At 49.4% G+C, this 23,061-nt stretch overlaps 1 protein-coding gene across 2 annotated transcripts in view; it reads right to left on the reverse strand.

Annotated features, from left to right (window-relative positions):
* The window catches only part of u2af1 (U2 small nuclear RNA auxiliary factor 1), a 93,632-nt gene that overhangs the window by 40,297 nt on the left and 30,274 nt on the right, over positions 1-23,061 (reverse strand). For both annotated transcript variants that reach the window (XM_072513048.1, XM_072513047.1), the window contains exon 4: positions 19,823-19,872. In XM_072513048.1, the coding sequence (XP_072369149.1) occupies positions 19,823-19,872 (50 nt within the window). The remainder of the gene's footprint in view (positions 1-19,822; positions 19,873-23,061) is intronic.

Consider the following 23,061-nt stretch of genomic DNA (forward strand, 5'->3'; position numbering starts at 1 on the left):
CATAACCCCTGATCCCCTTAATAATCAAGAACCTATCTACCCTGTCTTAAAGGCCCTCAGTGAATTGGCCTCCACAGCCTTCTGCGGCAAAGAGTTCCACAGATTCACCACCCTCTGGCTGAAGAAATTCCTCCTCATCTCTGTTTTAAAGGATCGTCCCTTTAGTCTGAGATCGTGTCCTCTGCTTCTAGTTTTTCCTACAACTGGAAACAGCCTCTCCACGTCCATTCAATCCAGGTCTCGCAGTATCTTGTACGTTTCAATAAGATCCCCCCTCATCCTTCTAAACTCCCAACGTGTACAGACCCAGAGTCCTCAGCCGTTCCAGGGATTATTCTTGTGAACCAACTCTGGATGCTTTCCAAGGCCAGCACATTCTTCCTTAGATCTGGGGCCCAAAACTGCTCACAATACTCCAAATGGGGTCTGACCAGAGCCTTATACAGCCTCAGAAGTACATCCCTGGTCTTGTATTCTAGCCCTTTAGACATGAATGCTAACATTGCATTTGCCTTCTTAACTGCCGATTGAACCTGCACGCTAACATTAAGAGAATCGTGAACAAGGATTCCCAAGTCCCTTTGTGCTTCTGCTTTCCGAAGCATTTCCCCATTTAGAGAATAATCTATGCCTAGATTCCTCCTTCCAAAGTGCATAACCTCACACTTTTCCACATTGTATTTCATTTACCACTTCATTGCCCACTCTCCGAGCTTGTCCAAGACCTTCTGCAGCCCGCCTGCTTCCTCAATACTACCTGTCCCTCTACAGATCTTTGTATCATCTGCAAACTTAGCAACAGTGCCTTCAGTACCTTCTTCCAGATCATTAATGTATATTGTGAAAAGGTGTGGTCCCAGCACAGACCCCTGAGGCACACCACTAGTCACCGGCTGCCATCCTGAAAAAGACCCCTTTATCCCCACTTCTCTGCCAGTCAGCCAATCCTCTATCCATGCCAGGATCTTACCCTGAACACCATGAGCTCTTAACTTATTTAACAGTCTCGTGTGCGGCACCTTGTCAAAGGCCTTCTGAAAATCTAAATGAATCACGTCCACTGGTTCTCCTTTTCTAACTTGCTTGTTACCTCCTCAAAGAACTCTAACAGATTTGTCAGACACGACCTCCCTTTGACAAAGCCGTGCTGACTCAGTCCTACTTTACCATGCACTTAGTAATCTCATCTTTAATAACAGACTCTAAAATCTTACCAATGACCGAAGTCAGGCTAACCGGCCTATAATTTCCCGTCTTCTGCCTCCCTCCCTTCTTAAACACTGGTGTTACATTCGCCACTTCCAGTCCTCTGGGACCCTTCCTGCCTCCAGTGATTCCTGAAAGATCATCACTAATGGCTCAACAATTTCCTCAGCTATCTCTTTTAGGACCCTGGGTTGTAGTCCATCCGGTCCAGGTGATTTATCCACCTTCAGACCTTTCAGTTTCCCCAGAACCTTCTCCTTGGACACTGCACTCACCTCTGCCCCCTGGTTCTCCTGGAGCTCTGGCATCCCACTGGTGTCTTCCACCGTGAAGACTGATGCAAAGTAACTATTCAGTTCGTCTGCCATTTCTTTGTTTCCTATTGTTACTTCTCCAGCCACTTTCTCTATTGGTCCAATGTCTATTTTTGCCTCTCTCTTACCTTGTATATTCCTATCTTCCTTTATATTATTAGCTAGCTTGCACTCGTACTTCATCTTCTCCCCCCTTATTGCTTTTTTAGTTGTCCTCTGCTCGCTTTTAAAAGCTTCCCAATCCTCTGGGTTCCCTCTAATCCTTCACCACTTGGTATACTTTTTCTTTAGCCTTTATGCCGTCCTTGACATCCCTTGTCAGCCACGGATGCCTTGTCCTCCCCTTAGCATGTTCCCTCCTCCTTGGGATGAACTCCTGCCATTGCTGTTCCACTGTCTTCCCTGCTAGGCCCCTTCTCCAATCAACTCTGGCCAGCTCCTCCCCCATGTCTTTGGAGTTACCCTTATTTAATTGTAATACTGTTACATCTGATTGCAGCTTCTCCCTCTCAAACTGCAGGGTAAATTCTATCATAGTGATCACTGCTCCCCAAGGGGTCCTTCACCTTAAAGTTCCTTAATCAAGTCTGCCTCATTACACATCACCAAATCCAGAATTGCCTGTTCCCTAGTAGGCTGTCACAAGCTGCTCCAAAAAACCATCTCTTAGACATTCCACAAATTCCATTTCTTGGGATCCACTACCAACCTGATTTTCCCAGTCCACCTGCATATTGAAGTCCCCCATGATTATTGTAATATTGCCTTTTTTACATGCCTTTTCAATCTCCTGATTTATTTTCTGCCGCACATCCTGACTAGGGGGCCTGTACATAACTCCCATCAGGGTCTTTTTACCTTTGCGATTCCTCAATTCTACCCACAGAGATTCTGTGCCTTCTGATCCTATATTGCTATCGATTTAACTTCATTCCTTACCAACAATGCAACCCCGCCCCCTTTGCCCATCTGCCTGTCCTTTCGATAGGACACATACCCGTGGATATTTAGATCCCAGCCCTGATCCCCTTGCAGCCACGTCTCGGTGATGCCCACAACATCGTACCGGCCAATTTCAATGTGCGCAACAAGCTCATTTACCTTGTTCCGTATACTGCGCGCATTTAGGTACAACACCCCCAACTTTCCCCCTTACTGCTTTTTGTTTCTGGCCCGTTTTACTTCCCCCGACTTCCTACATCGGATCCCATCCCCCTGCCACATTAGTTTAAACCCTCCCCAACAGCTCTAGCAAACACCTCCCCATGGCATCCACTGTCTATGCCCCTCAATTTTGTAGACCTCTATCAGGTCACCCTTCAACCTCAGTCGTTTCAGTGAGAACAAACAAGAGTTTATTCAACCTCTCCTCATAGCTAATGCCCTCCATGCCAGGCAACATCCTGGTAAATCTCTTCTGCACCCTCTCTAAAGCCTCGACAACTTTTGACAAGAAGCGATTATTATTATTGTGGCGACCAGAATTGAACACTATACTCCAAGTGTGGGCTAACTAAGGTTCTATACAGCTGCAACATGACGTGCCAATTTTTATATTCAATGCCCCGGCCAATGAAGGCAAGCATGCCATATGCCTTCTTGACTAACTTCTCCACCCGTGTTGCCCCCTTCAGTGACCTGAACACTGTGGACCTGTACACCTAGATCTCTCTGACTGTCAATACTCGAGGGTTCTACCATTCACTGTATATTCCCTACCTGTATTAGACCTTCCAAAATGCATTAGCTCACATTTGTCCAGATTAAACACCATCTGCCACCTCTCCGCCCAAGTCTCCAAACGATCTAAATCCTGCTGTATCCTCGGACAGTCCTCTCCCACCAACCTTTGTGTCGTCCACAAACTTACTAATCAGACCAGTTACATCTTCCTCCAAATCATTTATATATACTACGAACAGCAAAGGTCCCAGCACTGATCCCTGCGGAACACCACTAGTCACAGCCCTCCAATCACAAAAGCACCCTTCCATTGCTACTCTCTGCCTTCTATGACCTAGCCAGTTCTGTATCCACCTTGCCAGCTCACCTCTGATCCCATGTGACTTCACCCTTTGTACCAGTCTGCCATGAGGGACGTTGTCAAAAGACTTACTGAAGTCCATATAGGCAACATCCACTGCCCTACCTGCATCAATCACCTTTGTGACCTCCTTGAAAAACTCTATCAAGTTAGTGAGACATAACCTCCCCTTCACAAAACCGTGCCTCCTCTCACTAATACGTCCACTTACTTCCAAATGGGAGTAGATCCTGTCTCGAAGAATTCTTTCCAGTAATTTCCCTACCGCTGACGTAAGGCTCACCGGCCTGTAGTTCCGTGGATTATCCTTGCTACCCTTCTTAAACAAAGGTACGACATTGGCTATTCTCCAGTCCTCCAGGACATCACTTGAAGACAGTGCGGATCCAAAGATTTCGGTCAAGGACTCAGCAATTTCTTCTCTTACCTCCTTCAGTATTCTGGGGTAGATCCCATCAGGCCCTGGGGACTTATCTAGCTTAATATTTTTAAAGACGTCCAACACCTCTTCTTTTTGGATCTCAATATGACCCAGGCGATCTACATACCCTTCTCCAGACTCAACAGCCACCAATTCCTTCTCTTTGGTGAATACTGATGCAAAGTATTCATTTAGTACCTCGCACATTTCTTCTTGCTCCACACATAGATTCCGTTGCCTATCCTTCAGTGGGCCAACCCTTTCCCTGGCTGCCCTCTTACTTTTTATGTACGTGTAAAAAGCTGTGGGATTTTCCCTAACTCTTTATTTGCCAATGACTTTTCGTGACCACTTTTAGCCCTCCTGACTCCTTGCTTAAGTTCCTTCCTATTTTCCTTATATTCCACACAGGCTTCGTCTGTTCCCAGCCTTCTAGCCCTGACAAATGTCACCTTTTTTGTTTTGATGAGGCCTACAATATCTCTCGTCATCCAAGGTTCCCGAAATCTGCAATATTTATCCTTCTTCCTCACATGAACATGCCGGTCCTGAATTCCTGTCAACTAACACTTGAAAGCCTCCTACACGTCAGATGTTGATTTACCCTCAAACATCCACCCCCAATCTAGGTCCTTCAGTTCCCACCTAATATTGTTATAATTTAGCCTTCCCCTAGGACCACTCTTATCCTTGTCCACCAGCACTTTAAAACTTACTAAATTGCGGTCACCGTTCCCAAAATGCTCCCAGACTGAAACTTCTACCACCTGGCCAGGCTCATTCCCCAATACCTGGTCCAGTGCAGCCCCTTCCCTAGTTGGACTATCCACATATTGTTTTAAGAAGACCTCCTGGATGCTCCTCACAAACTCTGCCCCGTCCAAGCCCCTAGAACTAAGTGAGTCCCAGTCAACATTGGGAAAGTTGAAGTCTCCCATCACCACAACCCTGTTGTTTTTACTCTTTTCCAAAATCTGTCTACCTATCTGCTCCTCTATCTCCGCGCTGGCTGTTGGGAGGCCTGTAGTAAACCCCCAACATTGTGACTGCACCCTTCTTATTCCTGATGTCTACCCATATAGCCTCGCTGCCCTCTGAGGTGACCTCCCACAGTACAGCTGTGATATTCTCCCTAACCAGTAGCGCAACGCCTCCACCCCTTTACATCCCCCTCTATCCCAAAATCTAAATCCTGGAATGTTTAGTTGCCAATCGTGTCCTTCCCTCAACCAGGTCTCTGTAATGGCAACAACATCATAGTTCCAAGTACTAATCCAAGCTCTAAGTTCATCTGCCTTACCAGTTATATTTCTTGCATTAAAACATATGCACTTCAGGCCACCAGTCCAGTTGTTTTCAGCAACATCGCCCTGTCTGCTCTTCCTCAGTGCCATAGTGGCCGTATTCCCTAGTTCTCGCTCAATGTTTTCACCAGTGCTCCGAAAGCTAGTGATTCAAAACAAACCTGCTGGACGTTAACCTGTTGTAAGACTTCCTACTTATTTTACCCAGAGGGTGGTGACAGTCTGGAATGCGCTGCGAGGAGGGTGGTGACAGTCTGGAATGCGCTGCGTGGAGGGTGGTGAGTCTGGAATGCGCTGCGTGGAGGGTGGTGACAGTCTGGAATGCGCTGCGTGGAGGGTGGTGTCAGTCTGGAATGCGCTGTGTGGAGGGTGGTGACAGTCTGGAATGCGCTGCGTGGAGGGTGGTGAGTCTGGAATGCGCTGCGTGGAGGGTGGTGACAGTCTGGAATGCGCTGCGTGGAGGGTGGTGACAGTCTGGAATGCGCTGCGTGGAGGGTGGTGAGTCTGGAATGCGCTGTGTGGAGGGTGGTGACAGTCTGGAATGCGCTGCGTGGAGGGTGGTGACAGTCTGGAATGCGCTGCGTGGAGGGTGGTGACAGTCTGGAATGCGCTGCGTGGAGGGTGGTGAGTCTGGAATGCGCTGTGTGGAGGGTGGTGAGTCTGGAATGCGCTGCGTGGAGGGTGGTGACAGTCTGGAATGCGCTGCGTGGAGGGTGGTGAGTCTGGATTGCGCTGCGTGGAGGGTGGTGACAGTCTGGAATGCGCTGCGTGGAGGGTGGTGAGTCTGGAATGCGCTGCGTGGAGGGTGGTGAGTCTGGAATGCGCTGCGTGGAGGGTGGTGAGTCTGGAATGCGCTGCGAGGAGGGTGGTGACAGTCTGGATTGCGCTGCGTGGAGGGTGGTGAGTCTGGAATGCGCTGCGTGGAGGGTGGTGACAGTCTGGAATGCGCTGCGAGGAGGGTGGTGAGTCTGGAATGCGCTGCGTGGAGGGTGGTGAGTCTGGAATGCGCTGCGTGGAAGGTGGTGACAGTCTGGAATGCGCTGCGTGGAGGGTGGTGACAGTCTGGAATGCGCTGCGTGGAGGGTGGTGAGTCTGGAATGCGCTGCGTGGAAGGTGGTGACAGTCTGGAATGCGCTGCGTGGAGGGTGGTGAGTCTGGAATGCGCTGCGTGGAGGGTGGTGACAGTCTGGAATGCGCTGCGTGGAGGGTGGTGAGTCTGGAATGCGCTGCGAGGAGGGTGGTGACAGTCTGGAATGCGCTGCGTGGAGGGTGGTGAGTCTGGAATGCGCTGCGTGGAGGGTGGTGAGTCTGGAATGCGCTGCGAGGAGGGTGGTGACAGTCTGGAATGCGCTGCGTGGAGGGTGGTGACAGTCTGGAATGCGCTGCGTGGAGGGTGGTGACAGTCTGGAATGCGCTGCGTGGAGGGTGGTGACAGTCTGGAATGCGCTGCGTGGAGGGTGGTGACAGTCTGGAATGCGCTGCGAGGAGGGTGGTGACAGTCTGGAATGCGCTGCGTGGAGGGTGGTGAGTCTGGATTGCGCTGCGTGGAGGGTGGTGAGTCTGGAATGCGCTGCGTGGAGGGTGGTGACAGTCTGGAATGCGCTGCGTGGAGGGTGGTGAGTCTGGATTGCGCTGCGTGGAGGGTGGTGACAGTCTGGAATGCGCTGCGTGGAGGGTGGTGAGTCTGGATTGCGCTGCGTGGAGGGTGGTGACAGTCTGGAATGCGCTGCGAGGAGGGTGGTGAGTCTGGAATGCGCTGCGTGGAGGGTGGTGACAGTCTGGAATGCGCTGCGTGGAGGGTGGTGACAGTCTGGAATGCGCTGCGTGGAGGGTGGTGACAGTCTGGAATGCGCTGCGAGGAGGGTGGTGACAGTCTGGAATGCGCTGCGTGGAGGGTGGTGAGTCTGGATTGCGCTGCGTGGAGGGTGGTGAGTCTGGAATGCGCTGTGTGGAGGGTGGTGACAGTCTGGAATGCGCTGCGTGGAGGGTGGTGAGTCTGGATTGCGCTGCGTGGAGGGTGGTGACAGTCTGGAATGCGCTGCGTGGAGGGTGGTGAGTCTGGATTGCGCTGCGTGGAGGGTGGTGAGTCTGGATTGCGCTGCGTGGAGGGTGGTGAGTCTGGAATGCGCTGCGTGGAGGGTGGTGACAGTCTGGAATGCGCTGCGTGGAGGGTGGTGAGTCTGGATTGCGCTGCGTGGAGGGTGGTGAGTCTGGAATGCGCTGCGTGGAGGGTGGTGACAGTCTGGATTGCGCTGCGTGGAGGGTGGTGACAGTCTGGAATGCGCTGCGTGGAGGGTGGTGAGTCTGGATTGCGCTGCGTGGAGGGTGGTGACAGTCTGGAATGCGCTGCGAGGAGGGTGGTGAGTCTGGAATGCGCTGCGTGGAGGGTGGTGACAGTCTGGAATGCGCTGCGTGGAGGGTGGTGACAGTCTGGAATGCGCTGCGTGGAGGGTGGTGACAGTCTGGAATGCGCTGCGAGGAGGGTGGTGACAGTCTGGAATGCGCTGCGTGGAGGGTGGTGAGTCTGGATTGCGCTGCGTGGAGGGTGGTGAGTCTGGAATGCGCTGCGTGGAGGGTGGTGACAGTCTGGAATGCGCTGCGTGGAGGGTGGTGAGTCTGGATTGCGCTGCGTGGAGGGTGGTGACAGTCTGGAATGCGCTGCGTGGAGGGTGGTGAGTCTGGATTGCGCTGCGTGGAGGGTGGTGAGTCTGGATTGCGCTGCGTGGAGGGTGGGGAGTCTGGAATGCGCTGCGTGGAGGGTGGTGACAGTCTGGAATGCGCTGCGTGGAGGGTGGTGAGTCTGGATTGCGCTGCGTGGAGGGTGGTGACAGTCTGGAATGCGCTGCGTGGAGGGTGGTGAGTCTGGATTGCGCTGCGTGGAGGGTGGTGACAGTCTGGAATGCGCTGCGAGGAGGGTGGTGAGTCTGGAATGCGCTGCGTGGAGGGTGGTGACAGTCTGGAATGCGCTGCGTGGAGGGTGGTGACAGTCTGGAATGCGCTGCGTGGAGGGTGGTGACAGTCTGGAATGCGCTGCGAGGAGGGTGGTGACAGTCTGGAATGCGCTGCGTGGAGGGTGGTGAGTCTGGATTGCGCTGCGTGGAGGGTGGTGAGTCTGGAATGCGCTGCGTGGAGGGTGGTGACAGTCTGGAATGCGCTGCGTGGAGGGTGGTGAGTCTGGATTGCGCTGCGTGGAGGGTGGTGACAGTCTGGAATGCGCTGCGTGGAGGGTGGTGAGTCTGGATTGCGCTGCGTGGAGGGTGGTGACAGTCTGGAATGCGCTGCGAGGAGGGTGGTGAGTCTGGAATGCGCTGCGTGGAGGGTGGTGACAGTCTGGATTGCGCTGCGTGGAGGGTGGTGACAGTCTGGAATGCGCTGCGTGGAGGGTGGTGAGTCTGGATTGCGCTGCGTGGAGGGTGGTGAGTCTGGATTGCGCTGCGTGGAGGGTGGTGACAGTCTGGAATGCGCTGCGTGGAGGGTGGTGAGTCTGGATTGCGCTGCGTGGAGGGTGGTGACAGTCTGGAATGCGCTGCGAGGAGGGTGGTGAGTCTGGAATGCGCTGCGTGGAGGGTGGTGACAGTCTGGATTGCGCTGCGTGGAGGGTGGTGACAGTCTGGAATGCGCTGCGTGGAGGGTGGTGAGTCTGGATTGCGCTGCGTGGAGGGTGGTAGAGGCGAGTTGCCTCACATCCTTTGTGCCGACCATTTATCCTAATCTGAGATCAACCTAACCTACACCACTTCAATTTACTGCTGTCCATGTGCCTGTCCAAGAGTCGCTTAAATGTCCCGAATGACTCTGACTCCACCACCTCTGCTGGCAGTGCATTCCACACACCCACCCCTCTCTGTATAAAGAACCTACCTCTGATATTTCCCCTGTACCTTCCTCCAATCACCTTAAAATTATGTCCTCCCGTGAAAGCCATTTCCACCCTGGGGAAAAGTCTCTGGCTGTCCACTCTATCCCTGCCTCTCATCACCTTGTACACCTCTATCAAGTCACCTCTCTTCCTTCTTCGCTCCAGTGAGAAAAGCCCTCGCTCCCTCAACCTTTCTTCATAAAGCATGCCCTCCAGTCCAAGCAGCATCCTGGTAAAACTCCTCTGTACCCTCTCCAAAGCATCCACATCCTTCCTATAATGAGGCGACCAGAACTGGACACAATATTCCAAGTGTGGTCCAGGAGCTGCAGCAAAACCTTGCGGCTCTTAAACTCAATCCCCTTGTTAATGAAAGCCAACACACCATACGCCTTCTTAACAACCTTATCAACCTGGGTGGCACCTTTGTGGGATCTATGTACGTGGACCCCAAGATTCCTTTGTTCCTCCACACTTCCAAGAATCCTGCCTTTAACCCTGTATTCAGCATTCAAATTCGACCTTCCAAAATGAATCACTTCACATTTATCTAGCTTGAACTCCATCTGCCAATTCTCAGGCCAGCTCTGCATTCCGTCAATGTCAGCCCTCGACACTATCCACAGCTCCACAGAATATTTTCTATACTTCGGTTTCTACAAGCGAGTGACATCACCACCACGCCAGTGTCTCCCCAAAAGAGACAATTGAAAACCATTTAAGACCTAACTTAGGAGTACTGGCTGCAATATTGGGCTCTTTGCTGTTGGAAGAATATTGAGATTTGGGAGAATAGGAGCACAGATTCAGTGGAATGTCGTGTGGTTTACTGAAATACAAGTGTCAAAAAAGACACATGGGAGGAGTTTTTCATTAGAGCTCCGAGAAATATTTTATATGATGAAAGGATTGAATGGGGTATATAGAGGCGGACTCTTTCTTGTAGTTACGCTGCATCGTGGTAATAAAAACAAAGAACAGGAATAGGCCATCTGGCCTCTCGAGCCTGCTCCGCCACTCAATGAGATCATGGCTGATCTTTGTGGACTCAGCTCCACTCTCCGGCCCGCACACCATATCCCCGAATCCCTTTATTCTTTAGAAAGGCATCTATCTTTTTCTTAAAAAGGTTTAAAGAAGAAGCCTCAACTGCTTCACTGGGCAAGGAATTCCAGAGATTCACAACCCTTTGGGTGAAGAAGTTCCTCCTACACTCCGTCCTAAATCTACTTCCCCTTATTTTGAGGCTATGCCCCCTAGTTCTGCTTTCCCCGACCAGTGGAAACAACCTGCCCGCATCTATCCTATCTATTCCCTTCATAATCTTACATGTTTCAATAAGATCCCCCCGCATCCTTCTAAACTCCAATGAGTACAGTCCCAGACGACTCAACCTCTCGTCATAATCTAATCCCCTCAACTCTGGGATCAACCTAGTGAATCTCCTCTGCACTCCCTCCAGTGCCAATATGTCCTTTCTCAGGTAAGGAGACCAAAACTGAACACAATACTCCAGATGTGGCCTCACCAACACCGTATACAATTGCAGCATAACCTCACTAGTCTTGAACTCCATCCCTCCAGCAATGAAAGACAAAACTCGATTAGCCTTCTTAATCACCTGTTGCACCTGCACACCAACTTTTTGCGACTCGTGCACCAGCACACCCAGGTCCCTCTGCACAGCAGCATGTTTTAACATCTTACCGTTTAAATAATAATCCATTCTACTGTTATTCCTCCCAATAGTCTCACACTTGACAACATTGAATTCCATCTGCCAGACCCTAGCCCATTCACCTAACCTATCCAAATCCTTCTGCAGACTTCCGGTATCCTCTGTACTTTTTGCTTTACCACTCATCTTAGTGTCGTCTGCAAACTTTGCCACATTGCACTTGGTCCCCAACTCCAAATCATCTATGTAAATTGTTAACAACTGCGGGCCCAACACTGATCCTTGAGGGACCCCACTAGTTACAGGTTGCCAACCAGAAACACCCATTTATCCCCACTCTCTGCTTTCTGTTAGTTAACCAATCCTCTACCCAAGCTACCACTTTACCCTCAATGCCATGCATCTTTAGTTTATGCAGCAACCTTTTGTGGGGCACCTTGTCAAAAGCTTTCTGGAAATCCAGATATGCCACATCCATTGGCTCCCCGTTATCTACTGCACTGGTAACGTCCTCAAAAAATTCTACCAAATTAGTCAGACACGACCTACCCTTTCTGAACCCATGCTGCGCCTGCCCAATGGGACAATTTCCCTCCAGGTGCCCCGCTATTTCCTCCTTAATGATAGATTCCAGCATCTTCCCTACTACCAAAGTTAAGCTCACTGGCCTATAATTACCCGCTTTCTGCCAGCCTTCTCTTTTTAAACAGTGGTGTCACGTTTGCTACTTTCCAATCCTCTGGGACCACCCCAGAGTCTAGTGAATTTTGATAAATTATCACTAGTGCATTTACAATTTCCCTAGCCATCTCTTTTAACACTCTGGGATGCATCCCATCAGGGCCAGGAGACTGGTCTACCTTTAGCCCCATTAGCTTGCCCAATACTGCCTCCTTAGTGATTACAATCATCTCAAGGTCCTCACCTATCATATCTTTATTTCCATCAGTCACTGGCATGTTATTTGTGTCTTCCACTGTGAAGACTGACCCAAAAAAACCCTGTTCAGCTCCTCAGCCATTTCCCCGTCTCCTATTATTAAATCTCCCTTCTCATCTTCCAAAGGACCAATATTTACCTTAGCCACTCTTTTTTGTCTTATATATTTGTAGAAGCTTTTACTATCTGCTTTTATGTTCTGAGCCAGTTTACTTTCATAGTCTACCTTACTCTTCTTAATAGCTTTTTTAGTAGCTTTCTGTTGTCCCCTAAAAGACTTCCCAGTCCTCGAGTCTCCCACTAATTTTTGCCACTTTGTATGTTTTTTCCTTCAATTTGATACTCTCCCTCACCTCCTTAGATATCCACGGCCGATTTTTCCCCTTTCTACCGTCTTTCTTTTTTGTCGGTATGAACCTTTCCTGAACACTGTGAAAGATCGCTCGGAAGGTTCGCCACTGTTCCTCAACTGCTTCACCATGAAGTCTTTGCTCCCAGTCTACCTTAGCTAGTTCTTCTCTCATCCCATTGTAATCGCCTTTGTTTAAGCACAAAACACTAGTGTTTGATTTTACCTTGTCATCCTCCAACTGTATTTTAAATTCCACCATATTGTGGTTGCTCCTTCCAAGAGGATCCCGAACTATGAGATCATTAATCAATCCTGCCTCATTACACAGGACCAGATCTAGGACCGCTTGTTCCCTTGTAGGTTCCATTACATACTGTTCCAGGAAATTATCCCGGACACATTCTATAAACTCCTCCTCAATGCTGCCTTTACCAACCTGGTTAAACCAATCGACATGCAGATTAAAATCTCCCATGATAACCGTTGTACCATTTCTACATGCATCCGTTATTTCTTTGCTTATTGCCTGCCCTACCACCCTGTTACTATTTGGTGACCTATAGACTACTCCTATCAGTGACCTTTTCGCCTTACTATTCCTGATTTCCACCCAAATTGATTCAACCTGGTCCTCCATAGCACCAATATCATCCCTTACTATTGCCCGGATGCCATCCTTAAACAACAAAGCTACACCACCGCCCTTACCGTCCATTCTATCCTTTCGTATAGCCTGATACCCTTGGATATTTAACTCCCAGCCATGACCATCTTTTAACCATGTTTCAGTAATGGCCACTAAATCATAGTCATTCACGATGATTTGCGCCATCAACTCATTCACCTTATTCCGTATACTACGAGCATTCAGGTAAAGTACACTTATGCTGTTTTTTATGTCTTTGTTATGAATCCTAACACCTTGATCAGTAACCTTTCGCAAATTATTTTTCCTCTTACCATTTCTCCTAATTTTCCTGGTCTTTGAACCCATATCTCTACACAATAACCTGTCACGTAACCTGCTGCCTTGCTCTCCATTAACCATTATACGGTCCATAGCTTCCCCCCAACTTGCTAGTTTAAAGTCCTTGTGACCAACCTATTTATCCTATTCGCTAGAACACTGGTCCCAGAATGGTTCAGGTGAAGACCGTCCCAACGGTACAGGTCCCTCCTGCCCCAGTACTGATGCCAATGCACCATGAAATGGAATCCCCCTTTCCCGCACCACTCCTTTAGCCACGTGTTAACTTCCCTAATTTTCTCAACCCTATGCCAATTGGCACGTGGCTCAGGTAGTAATCCAGAGAATATAACCCTGGAGGGCCTGTTCTTTAATTTAGTCCCTAGTGTTTGATAATCCCCAAACAGGTCCTCTTTCCTAGTCTTACCTATGTTGTTAGTCCCAACATGGACCACAACAACTGGATCCTCCCTCTCCAAAATCCTATCAAGCCAATCAGAGATGTCCCTCAGGCAACATACCATTCGGGACTCACGATCTGGCTTACGATGGCAAGGATGCCATCAATCCCCCTAATTATAGAATCCCCTACAACTACCACTTGTCTTTTTGCTCCCTCCTCTTGAATGGCTTCCTATACCACGGTGCAGTGGTCAGTCAACGCATCCTCCCTACAGCCCTCTTCCTCATCCACACAGGGAGCAAGTACCTCATACCTGTTGCACAAGGTCAAGGGCCGAGGCTCCTCAACTCCTAAACTCAGGATCCCCCTACCTGCCTCCCTTGCAGTCACACCACTCTGTCCCTGACCACTGACCAAATCAACAGTACTTATTCTACCGGGTGTGACTGCCTCCTGAAACAAAGCGTCCAGGTAATGTTCCCCCTCCCTGATGTGCCGCAGTGTGTGCAGCTCAGTCTCTAGCTCATCAATTCTGAGCCGAAGTTCCTCGAGCAGCCAACACTTGCTGCAGATGTGGTCACTGACGGTCTCAATGGGATCCACCAGTTCCATCATCATACAGCAACAGCACATCACCTGTCCAGCCATATTCAACTAGTTAATTAATTTAAAAACATTTTTTTTATAGAACCTCAAGGATAAACCTGAACACCAACAAAAACACAGCCCTCTCTCGCCACTCACCTAAACTCAGATGCACTCTGTTCCAATCAGCACTCCAACTCAGTCACTCACCTAAACTCAGATGCACTCTGTTCCAATCAGCACTCCAACTCAGTCACTCACCTAAACTCAGATGCACTCTGTTCCAATCAGCACTCCCTGACTAAAGGCACTCCTGCCACACCTTTTGTACCCTGCCTGATTTCCAATGAGCCAATAGGCCCGCTCCAGGAAGTGAAGTCTCCAACTTCACTTCCTGTCACTAGACTAGTCCTACAGAGATCCAGGTTAAAGGTCCGGGGAACGAGGGTTCACATTCCGCTACAGCAACTGATGGAATTTAAATTCAATTAATAAATCTGGAATATAAAAATGCCAGTCTCAGGAATGGTGACAAACACCATCAGGTTCATTAGCTTTTAGGGAAGGAAATTTGCCGTCCTTACCTGGTCTGGCCGACATGCGACTCCAGACCCACAGCAACGTGGTTGACCCACAACTAGGTAACAGTTCAAGGGCAATTAGGGACAGGCAACAAATTCTGGCTTTGCCAGTACTGCCCTCATCCCATGAAAGAACAAAGAGGCAAGCGTTGCGCTGGTCAAGGAGACACAGCCTGAGTGAGTGAGACACAGAGTGAGAATTTGAAACTTGGTAATTTGGTGCAGTGAGGTAATTTGGTGCAGAGTGGGAGAAGGTGCTTTTTCCCGACTGTTTTGTTCTCTCTCTTTCTTCTGGCCTGTAACTTTTAATCAGCAGGTAGAGAACCTGAGAACATCTGAGACCCTCAGAAGGTAAGCAAGTGATTTTTACTTTTATTATCTTTTCAAATTGTGTGGTTGGGCGGGGGGGGAAAGAGAACTGAAGTGACATCACAGAAAAGCTGTGACCCGAGTGGCTGGTTGGGAATCTACACTAAATTAAAAAAATTAAGCATTGGTAACTAATTAAACATAATTACTTAATTATAATTTAGAGGGGTATCTAAGCCAGAGATCGGAGAGTACTATATTTAGCTTTCACATTTATAGTAGAAATCTAGTGCGAGGAAACAGATAGTTAACAGTAACTTTAAAAAAAAAAATTTTAAACTTTAATTTACTAATTAATTGATGCAAGGTCAGTTAGAGGGGTGCAGTGCTCTGACCGTGAGATGTGACAGGTCCGGGGGGCTTCCAGCGTCCCGGATGGCTTAATCTGTAGAAAGTGCACCCAACTGGAGCTCCTCACAGACCGCATGGTTCGGTTGGAGCAGCATTTGGATGCACTTAGGAGCATGCAAGTGGCAGAAAGCATCATAGATAGCAGTTATATAAATGTGGTCAGGTCACACCCAAGGTGCTGGCAGAGAAATGGGTGACCACCAGAAAGGGCAGGCAGTCAGTGCAGGAATCCCCTGTGGTTGTCCCCCTCTCGAACAGGTATACCCCTTTGGATACTGTCGGGGGGGATAGCCCATCAGGGGAAAACAGCAGCAGCCAGAGCAGTGGCACCACAGCTGGCTCTGATGTTCAGAAGGGAGGGTCAAAGCGCAGAAGAGCAATAGTAATAGGGGACTCTATAGTCAGGGGCATAGATAGGCGTTTCTGTGGACGTGAAAGAGACTCCAGGATGGTATGTCGCCTCCCTGGTGCCAGGGTCCAGGGTGTCGCCAAACGGGTAGAGGGCATCCTGAAGGGGGAGGGCAAACAGGCAGAGGTCGTTGTACATATTGGTACTAACGAGATAGGCAGGAAGGGGCATGAGGTCCTGCAGCAGGAGTTCAGGGAGCTAGGCAGAAAGTTACAAGACAGGACCTCTAGGGTTGTAATCTCGGGATTACTCCCTGTGCCACGTGCCAGTGAGGCTAGAAATAGGAAGATAGAGCAGCTAAACACGTGGCTAAACAGCTGGTGTAGGAGGGAGGGCTTCCGTTATCTGGACCACTGGGAGCTCTTCCGGGGCAGGTATGACCTATATAAGGAGAGGCATCTAAACTGGAGAGGCATAAATATCCTGGCCGCGAGGTTTACTAGTATCACACGGGAGGGTTTAAACTAGTATGGCAGGGGGGTGGGCACGGGAGCAATAGGTCAGAAGGTGAGAGCATTGAGGGAGAACTAGGGAATAGGGACAGTGTGGTGCTGAGGCAGAGCAGACAGGGAGAAGTTGCTCAACACAGCGTGTCTGGTGGCCTGAAGTGCATATGTTTTAATGCAAGAAGTATTACAGGTAAGGCAGATGAACTTAGAGCTTGGATTAGTACTTGGAACTATGATGTTGTTGCTATTCCAGAGACCTGGTTGAGGGAAGGGCAGAACTGGCAGCTAAACGTTCCAGGATTTAGATGTTTCAGGCGGGATAGAGGGGGATGTAAAAGGGGTGGCGGAGTTGCGCTACTGGTTAGGGAGGATATCACAGCTGTACTACGGGAGGACACCTCAAGAGGGCAGTGAGGCTATATGGGTAGAGATCAGGAATAAGAAGGGTGCAGTCACAATGTTGGGGGTTTACTCCATTCCTCCCAACAGCCAGCGGGAGATAGAGGAGCAGATAGGTAGACAGATTTTGGAAAAGAGTAAAAACAACAGGGTTGTGGTGATGGGAGACTTCAACTTCCCCAACATTGACTGGGACTCACTTAGTGCCAGGGGCTTAGACGGGGCGGAGTTTGTAAGGAGCATCCAGGAGGGCTTCTTAAAACAATATGTAGACAGTCCAACTAGGGAAGGGGCGGTACTGGACCTGGTATTGGGGAATGAGCCCGGCCAGGTGGTAGAGGTTTCAGTAGGGGAGCATTTCGGGAACAGTGACCACAATTCAGTAAGTTTTAAAGTGCTGGTGGACAAGGATAAGAGTGGTCCTAGGGTGAATGTGCTAAATTGGGGGAAGGCTAATTATAACAATATTAGGCAGGAACTGAAGAACCTAGATTGGGGGTGGATGTTTGAGGGTAAATCAACATCTGACATGTGGGAGGCTTTCAAGTGTCAGTTGAAAGGAATTCAGGACTGGCATGTTCCTGTGAGGAAGAAGGATAAATACAGCAATTTTCGGGAACCTTGGATAACGAGAGATATTGTAGGCCTCGTCAAAAAGAAATAGGGGGCATTTGTCAGGGCTAAAAGGCTGGGAACAGACAAAGCCTGTGTGGAATATAAGGAAAGTAGGAAGGAACTTAAGCAAGGAGTCAGGAGGGCTAGAAGGGGTCACGGAAAGTCATTGGCAAATAGGGTGAAGGAAAATCCCAAGGCTTTTTACACATACATAAAAAGTAAGAGGGTAGCCAGGGAAAGGGTTGGCCCACTGAAGGATAGGCAAGGGAATCTATGTGTGGAGCCAGAGGGAATGGGCGAGGTACTAAATGAATACTTTGCATCAGTATTCACCAAAGAGAAGGAATTGGTAGATGTTGAGTCTGGAGAAGGGTGTGTAGATAGCCTGGGTCACATTGAGATCCAAAAAGACGAGGTGTTGGGCGTCTTAAAAAATATTAAGGTAGATAAGTCCCCAGGGCCTGATGGGATCTACCCCAGAATACTGAAGGAGGCTGGAGAGGAAATTGCTGAGGCCTTGACAGAAATCTTTGGATCCTCACTGTCTTCAGGTGATGTCCCGGAGGACAGCCAATGTTGTTCCTCTGTTTAAGAAGGGTAGCTAGGATAATCCCGGGAACTACAGGCCGGTGAGCCTTACGTCAGTGGTAGGGAAATTAGTGGAGAGAATTCTTCGAGGCAGGATCTACTCCCATTTGGAAGCAAATGGACGTATTAGTGAGAGGCAGCACGGTTTTGTGAAGGGGAGGTCGTGTCTCACTAACTTGATAGAGTTTTTCGAGGAGGTCACTAAGATGATTGATGCAGGTAGGGCAGTGGATGTTGTCTACATGGACTTCAGTAAGGCCTTTGACAAGGTCCCTCATGGTAGACTAGTACAAAAGGTGAAGTCACACGGGATCAGGGGTGAGCTGGCAAGGTGGATACAGAACTGGCTAGGTCATAGAAGGCAGAGAGTAGCAATGGAAGGATGCTTTTCTAATTGGAGGGCTGTGACCAGTGGTGTTCCGCAGGGATCAGTGCTGGGATCTTTGCCGTTTGTAGTATATATAAATGATTTGGAGGAAAATGTAACTGGTCTGATTAGTAAGTTTGCAGATGACACAAAGGTTAGTGGAATTGCGGATAGCGATGAGGACTGTCAGAGGATACAGCAGGATTTAGATTGTTTGGAGACTTGGGCGGAGAGATGGCAGATGGAGTTTAATCCTGACAAATGTGAGGTAATGCATTTTGGAAGGTCTAATGCAGGTCGGGAATATACAGTGAATGGTAGAACCCTCAAGAGTACTGACAGTCAGAGAGATCTAGGTGTACAGGTCCACAGGTCACTGAAAGGGGCAACACAGGTGGAGAAGGTAGTCAAGAAGGCATACGGCATGCTTGCCTTCATTGGCCGGGGCATTGAGTATAAGAATTGGCAAGTCATGTTGCAGCTGTATAGAACCTTAGTTAGGCCACAATTGGAGTATAGTGTTCAATTCTGGTCGCCATACTACCAGAAGAATGTGGAGGCTTTAGAGAGGCTGCAGAAGAGATTTACCTGAACGTTACCTGGTATGGAGGGCATTAGCTATGAGGAGCGGTTGAATAAACTTGGTTTGTTCTCACTGGAACGACGGAGGTTGAGGGGCGACCTGATAGAGGTCTACAAAATTATGAGGGGCATAGACAGAGTAAATAGTCAGAGGCTTTTCCCCAGGGTAGAGGGGTCAATTACTTGGGGGCATAGGTTTAAGGTGAGAGGGGCATGGTTTAGAGTAGATGTACGAGGCAAGTTTTTTTTTTTTTTTTTTTTTTTTTTTTTACACAGAGGGTAGTGGGTGCCTGGAACTCGCTACCGGAGGAGGTGGTGGAAGCAGGGACGATAGTGACATTTAAGGGGCATCTTGACCAATACATGAATAGGATGGGAATAGAGGGATACGGACCCAGGAAGTGTAGAAGATTGTAGTTTAGTCGGGCAGCATGGTTGGCACGGGCTTGGAGGGCCGAAGGGCCTGTTCCTGTGCTGTACATTTCTTTGTTCTTTTGTTCTTTGATGAGATACAAAATGAACACCCGAGACTGAAAAGATACCAGGAGAAACCTCTTCATAGTTGCGAAGCTGTGGAATTAACTTCCAAGGTTAGGAGTTACAGCCGAAACAGTGTAAACATTCAAGGTTAGATTGGATAGCTACAAGATGTGGAGGAAGTTGAAGGTGATAAAGGAACAGGCAGTTAAATGCAATTCAGACTATTTGATTATTGAGCACAATGATATAGATGGGTTGGGGTGAATCTCCTCTTCCCCAGCTGGAAGGCAAATCTTTGCCCCCAGTCAGTCTTGAATTTATATCTAAAAGGAACAAACTCCTCTCCCAAAAATGTAAATGTATTTATATTTTCCAAAATCTTGGCCCAAATTGTGGATAACTTTATTTTCTTGGCTGTATTTCCAATAGCTGACATCATGGATGCAAAACACTCAGATGGAAGAATGAAACAGACCTATTCACTGCAAGGAAAGCCGATAGCAATTCCACATCATCCTTCACTCAACTGCGCACAAATCAAGAAAGCAGGCATCACTTACCTCAAAGAACTCATCATAATGTTCCTGCATTTCAACATCACCAACAGCACCTAACAAGAGACACAAATTGACAAGCTTCATACAGTCACAGTTGACGTCAAACCCGACACGTTTAACAAAGCTGCAGTATCCGATGGACCTTATACATATCGAGCCGAACAAGCAAAACTCTTAAATACACTCTTCTGCCTTAGATATTGGAAAACAAGTGCCTTTTTCACCCCAGTATATTCCAAATACATCTTTGATTTGATGTATTGTCACATGCATTAGTATACAATGAGAAGTATTGTTTCTTACATTCTAGACAGAGAACGCATACCGTACATAGGAAGGAAGGAGACTGCAGAATGTAATGTTACAGCTTGGTGTTTAAAGGCCCTTTCTGCACCCATGTATATTTCCAGTTTCAACTGATTTGAGCAGATTATTGCAGCTCTCATTAGACAGATTCTCGATTTAGTGTTCAGTTCTGTCCCACTAAAATGAAAATCTGGAGCACAGCTCACATTAATTTTAAAACCAAGGACATTTAAAAAGGCTAATTCAATACAAAATAACAAAAGGACAAACAAATGCCAGGTTTATATGACATTCAGTGAGATTCTCAATGCCAGATGCTCTCCAGCCAATTGCCTGAGACACAAAATTAATTTGGTTAGAAATCCCAGATCGCAGGGCAGCACGGTGGCACAGTGGTTAGCACTGCTGCCTCACGGTGCCGAGGACCAGGTTCGATCCAGGCTCCAGGTCACCGTCCGTGTGGAGTTTGCACATTCTCCCCGTGTTTGAGTGGGTTTTGCCCACACAACACAAACATGTGCAGGATGGGTGGGATTGGCCCCTTAATAGGAAAAAATGAATTGGGTACTCTTAAATTTATTTTAAAAATAAAATTAAAATAATCCCCAGATCCCATCCATATCCAGTCCTGCACTTGTTGCAGTCTCCATGTGTGTGGGGTGGGGCGGACAGCATTTGGCACAGTCACCATTCCTGTGGGAAGGGAGGATGGTATTTGTCAGGGTTCCTGTGGGGAAGGCCGGTCTGTATCTGTCACGGTTCCTGTGGGGAAGGCCGGACGGTATTTGTCACGGTTCCTGTGGGGAAGGCCGGACGGTATCTGTCACGGTTCCTGTGGGGAAGGCCGGATGGTATTTGTCACGGTTGCTGTGGGGAAGGCCGGACGGTATCTGTCACGGTTTCTGTGGGGGAAGGCCGGACGGTATTTGTCACGGTTCCTGTGGGTAAGGCCGGACAGTATTTGTCACAGTTCCTGTGGGGAAGGCCGGACTGTATTTGTCACGGTTCTTGTGGGGAAGGGAGGACGGTATTTGTCACGGCTCCTGTGGGGAAGGGCGGACAGTATTTGTCACGGTTCCTGTGGGGAAGGGTGGACGGTATTTGTCACGGTTCATGTGGGAAGGGCGGACGGTATTTGTCACGGCTCCTGTGGGGCAGGCCGGACAGTATTTGTCACGGTTCCTGTGGGTAAGGGCGGACGGTATTTGTCACGGCTCCTGTGGGTAAGGCCGGACGGTATTTGTCACGGCTCCTGTGGGGAAGGGCGGATGGTATTTGTCACGGCTCCTGTGGGGAAGGGCGGACGGTATTCGTCACGGCTCCTGTGGGGAAGGGTGGACAGTACCTGTCACAGTTCCTGTGGGGAAAGGCGGACAGTATCTGTCGCAGTTTCTGTGGGAGGGATGGACAGTATCTGTCACGGTTCCTGTAGGGAAGACGGACGGTATCTGTCACGGCTCTTTTGGGGGAAGGCTGGACGGTATTTGTCACGGCTCTTGTGGGGGAAGGCTGGACGGTATTTGTCACGGCTCCTGTGGGGAAGGCCGGATGGTATTTGTCACTGCTCCTGTGGGGAAGGGCGGACGGTATTTGTCACTGCTCCTGTGGGGAAGGCCGGACGGTATTTGTCACGGTTCCTGTGGGTAAGGCCGGACAGTATTTGTCACAGTTCCTGTGGGGAAGGCCGGACTGTATTTGTCACGGTTCTTGTGGGGAAGGGAGGACGGTATTTGTCACGGCTCCTGTGGGGAAGGGCGGACAGTATTTGTCACGGTTCCTGTGGGGAAGGGTGGACGGTATTTGTCACGGTTCATGTGGGAAGGCCGGACGGTATTTGTCACGGTTCCTGTGGGTAAGGCCGGACAGTATTTGTCACAGTTCCTGTGGGGAAGGCCGGACTGTATTTGTCACGGTTCTTGTGGGGAAGGGAGGACGGTATTTGTCACGGCTCCTGTGGGGAAGGGCGGACAGTATTTGTCACGGTTCCTGTGGGGAAGGGTGGACGGTATTTGTCACGGTTCATGTGGGAAGGGCGGACGGTATTTGTCACGGCTCCTGTGGGGCAGGCCGGACAGTATTTGTCACGGTTCCTGTGGGTAAGGGCGGACGGTATTTGTCACGGCTCCTGTGGGTAAGGCCGGACGTTATTTGTCACGGCTCCTGTGGGGAAGGGCGGACGGTATTCGTCACGGCTCCTGTGGGGAAGGGCGGACGGTATTCGTCACGGCTCCCGTGGGGAAGGGCGGACGGTATTCGTCATGGCTCCTGTGGGGAAGGGTGGACAGTACCTGTCAGTTCCTGTGGGGAAAGGCGGACAATATCTGTCACAGTTTCTGTGGGAGGGATGGACAGTATCTGTCACGGTTCCTGTAGGGAAGACGGACGGTATCTGTCACGGCTCTTGTGGGGGAAGGCTGGACGGTATTTGTCACGGCTCCTGTGGGGAAGGCCGGATGGTATTTGTCACTGCTCCTGTGGGGAAGGGCGGACGGTATTTGTCACTGCTCCTGTGGGGAAGGGCGGACGGTATTTGTCACGGCTCCTGTGGGGAAGGGCGGACAGTATTTGTCACGGTTCCTGTGGGGAAGGGTGGACGGTATTTGTCACGGCTCCTGTGGGGAAGGGCGGCGGTATTCCTCATGGCTCCTGTGGGGAAGGGTGGATGATATTTGTCATGGTTCCTGTGGGAGGGGAGGACAGGACAGTATTTGTCACAGCTCCTGCCTGTGTGGGGAGGGGCTGACAGAATTTGAGACATTTTGATTAATCAATACTGCAGATATAGATGACAACCTACTGTTTAATTTTAGTCACATTCTCTTCTAGCTTCCTGAAATATCAGATAAATTATCTGAGCACATCTCAAAATAAGACATTGGCTTTGTCTCAAAGCTAAGGCTACATGCCTGTCAGCAGACCGTGATAATCATTCGGGG

Source organism: Scyliorhinus torazame, chromosome 8, assembly GCF_047496885.1.
Source record: "Scyliorhinus torazame isolate Kashiwa2021f chromosome 8, sScyTor2.1, whole genome shotgun sequence".
NCBI classification, from domain to species: Eukaryota; Metazoa; Chordata; class Chondrichthyes; order Carcharhiniformes; family Scyliorhinidae; genus Scyliorhinus; species Scyliorhinus torazame.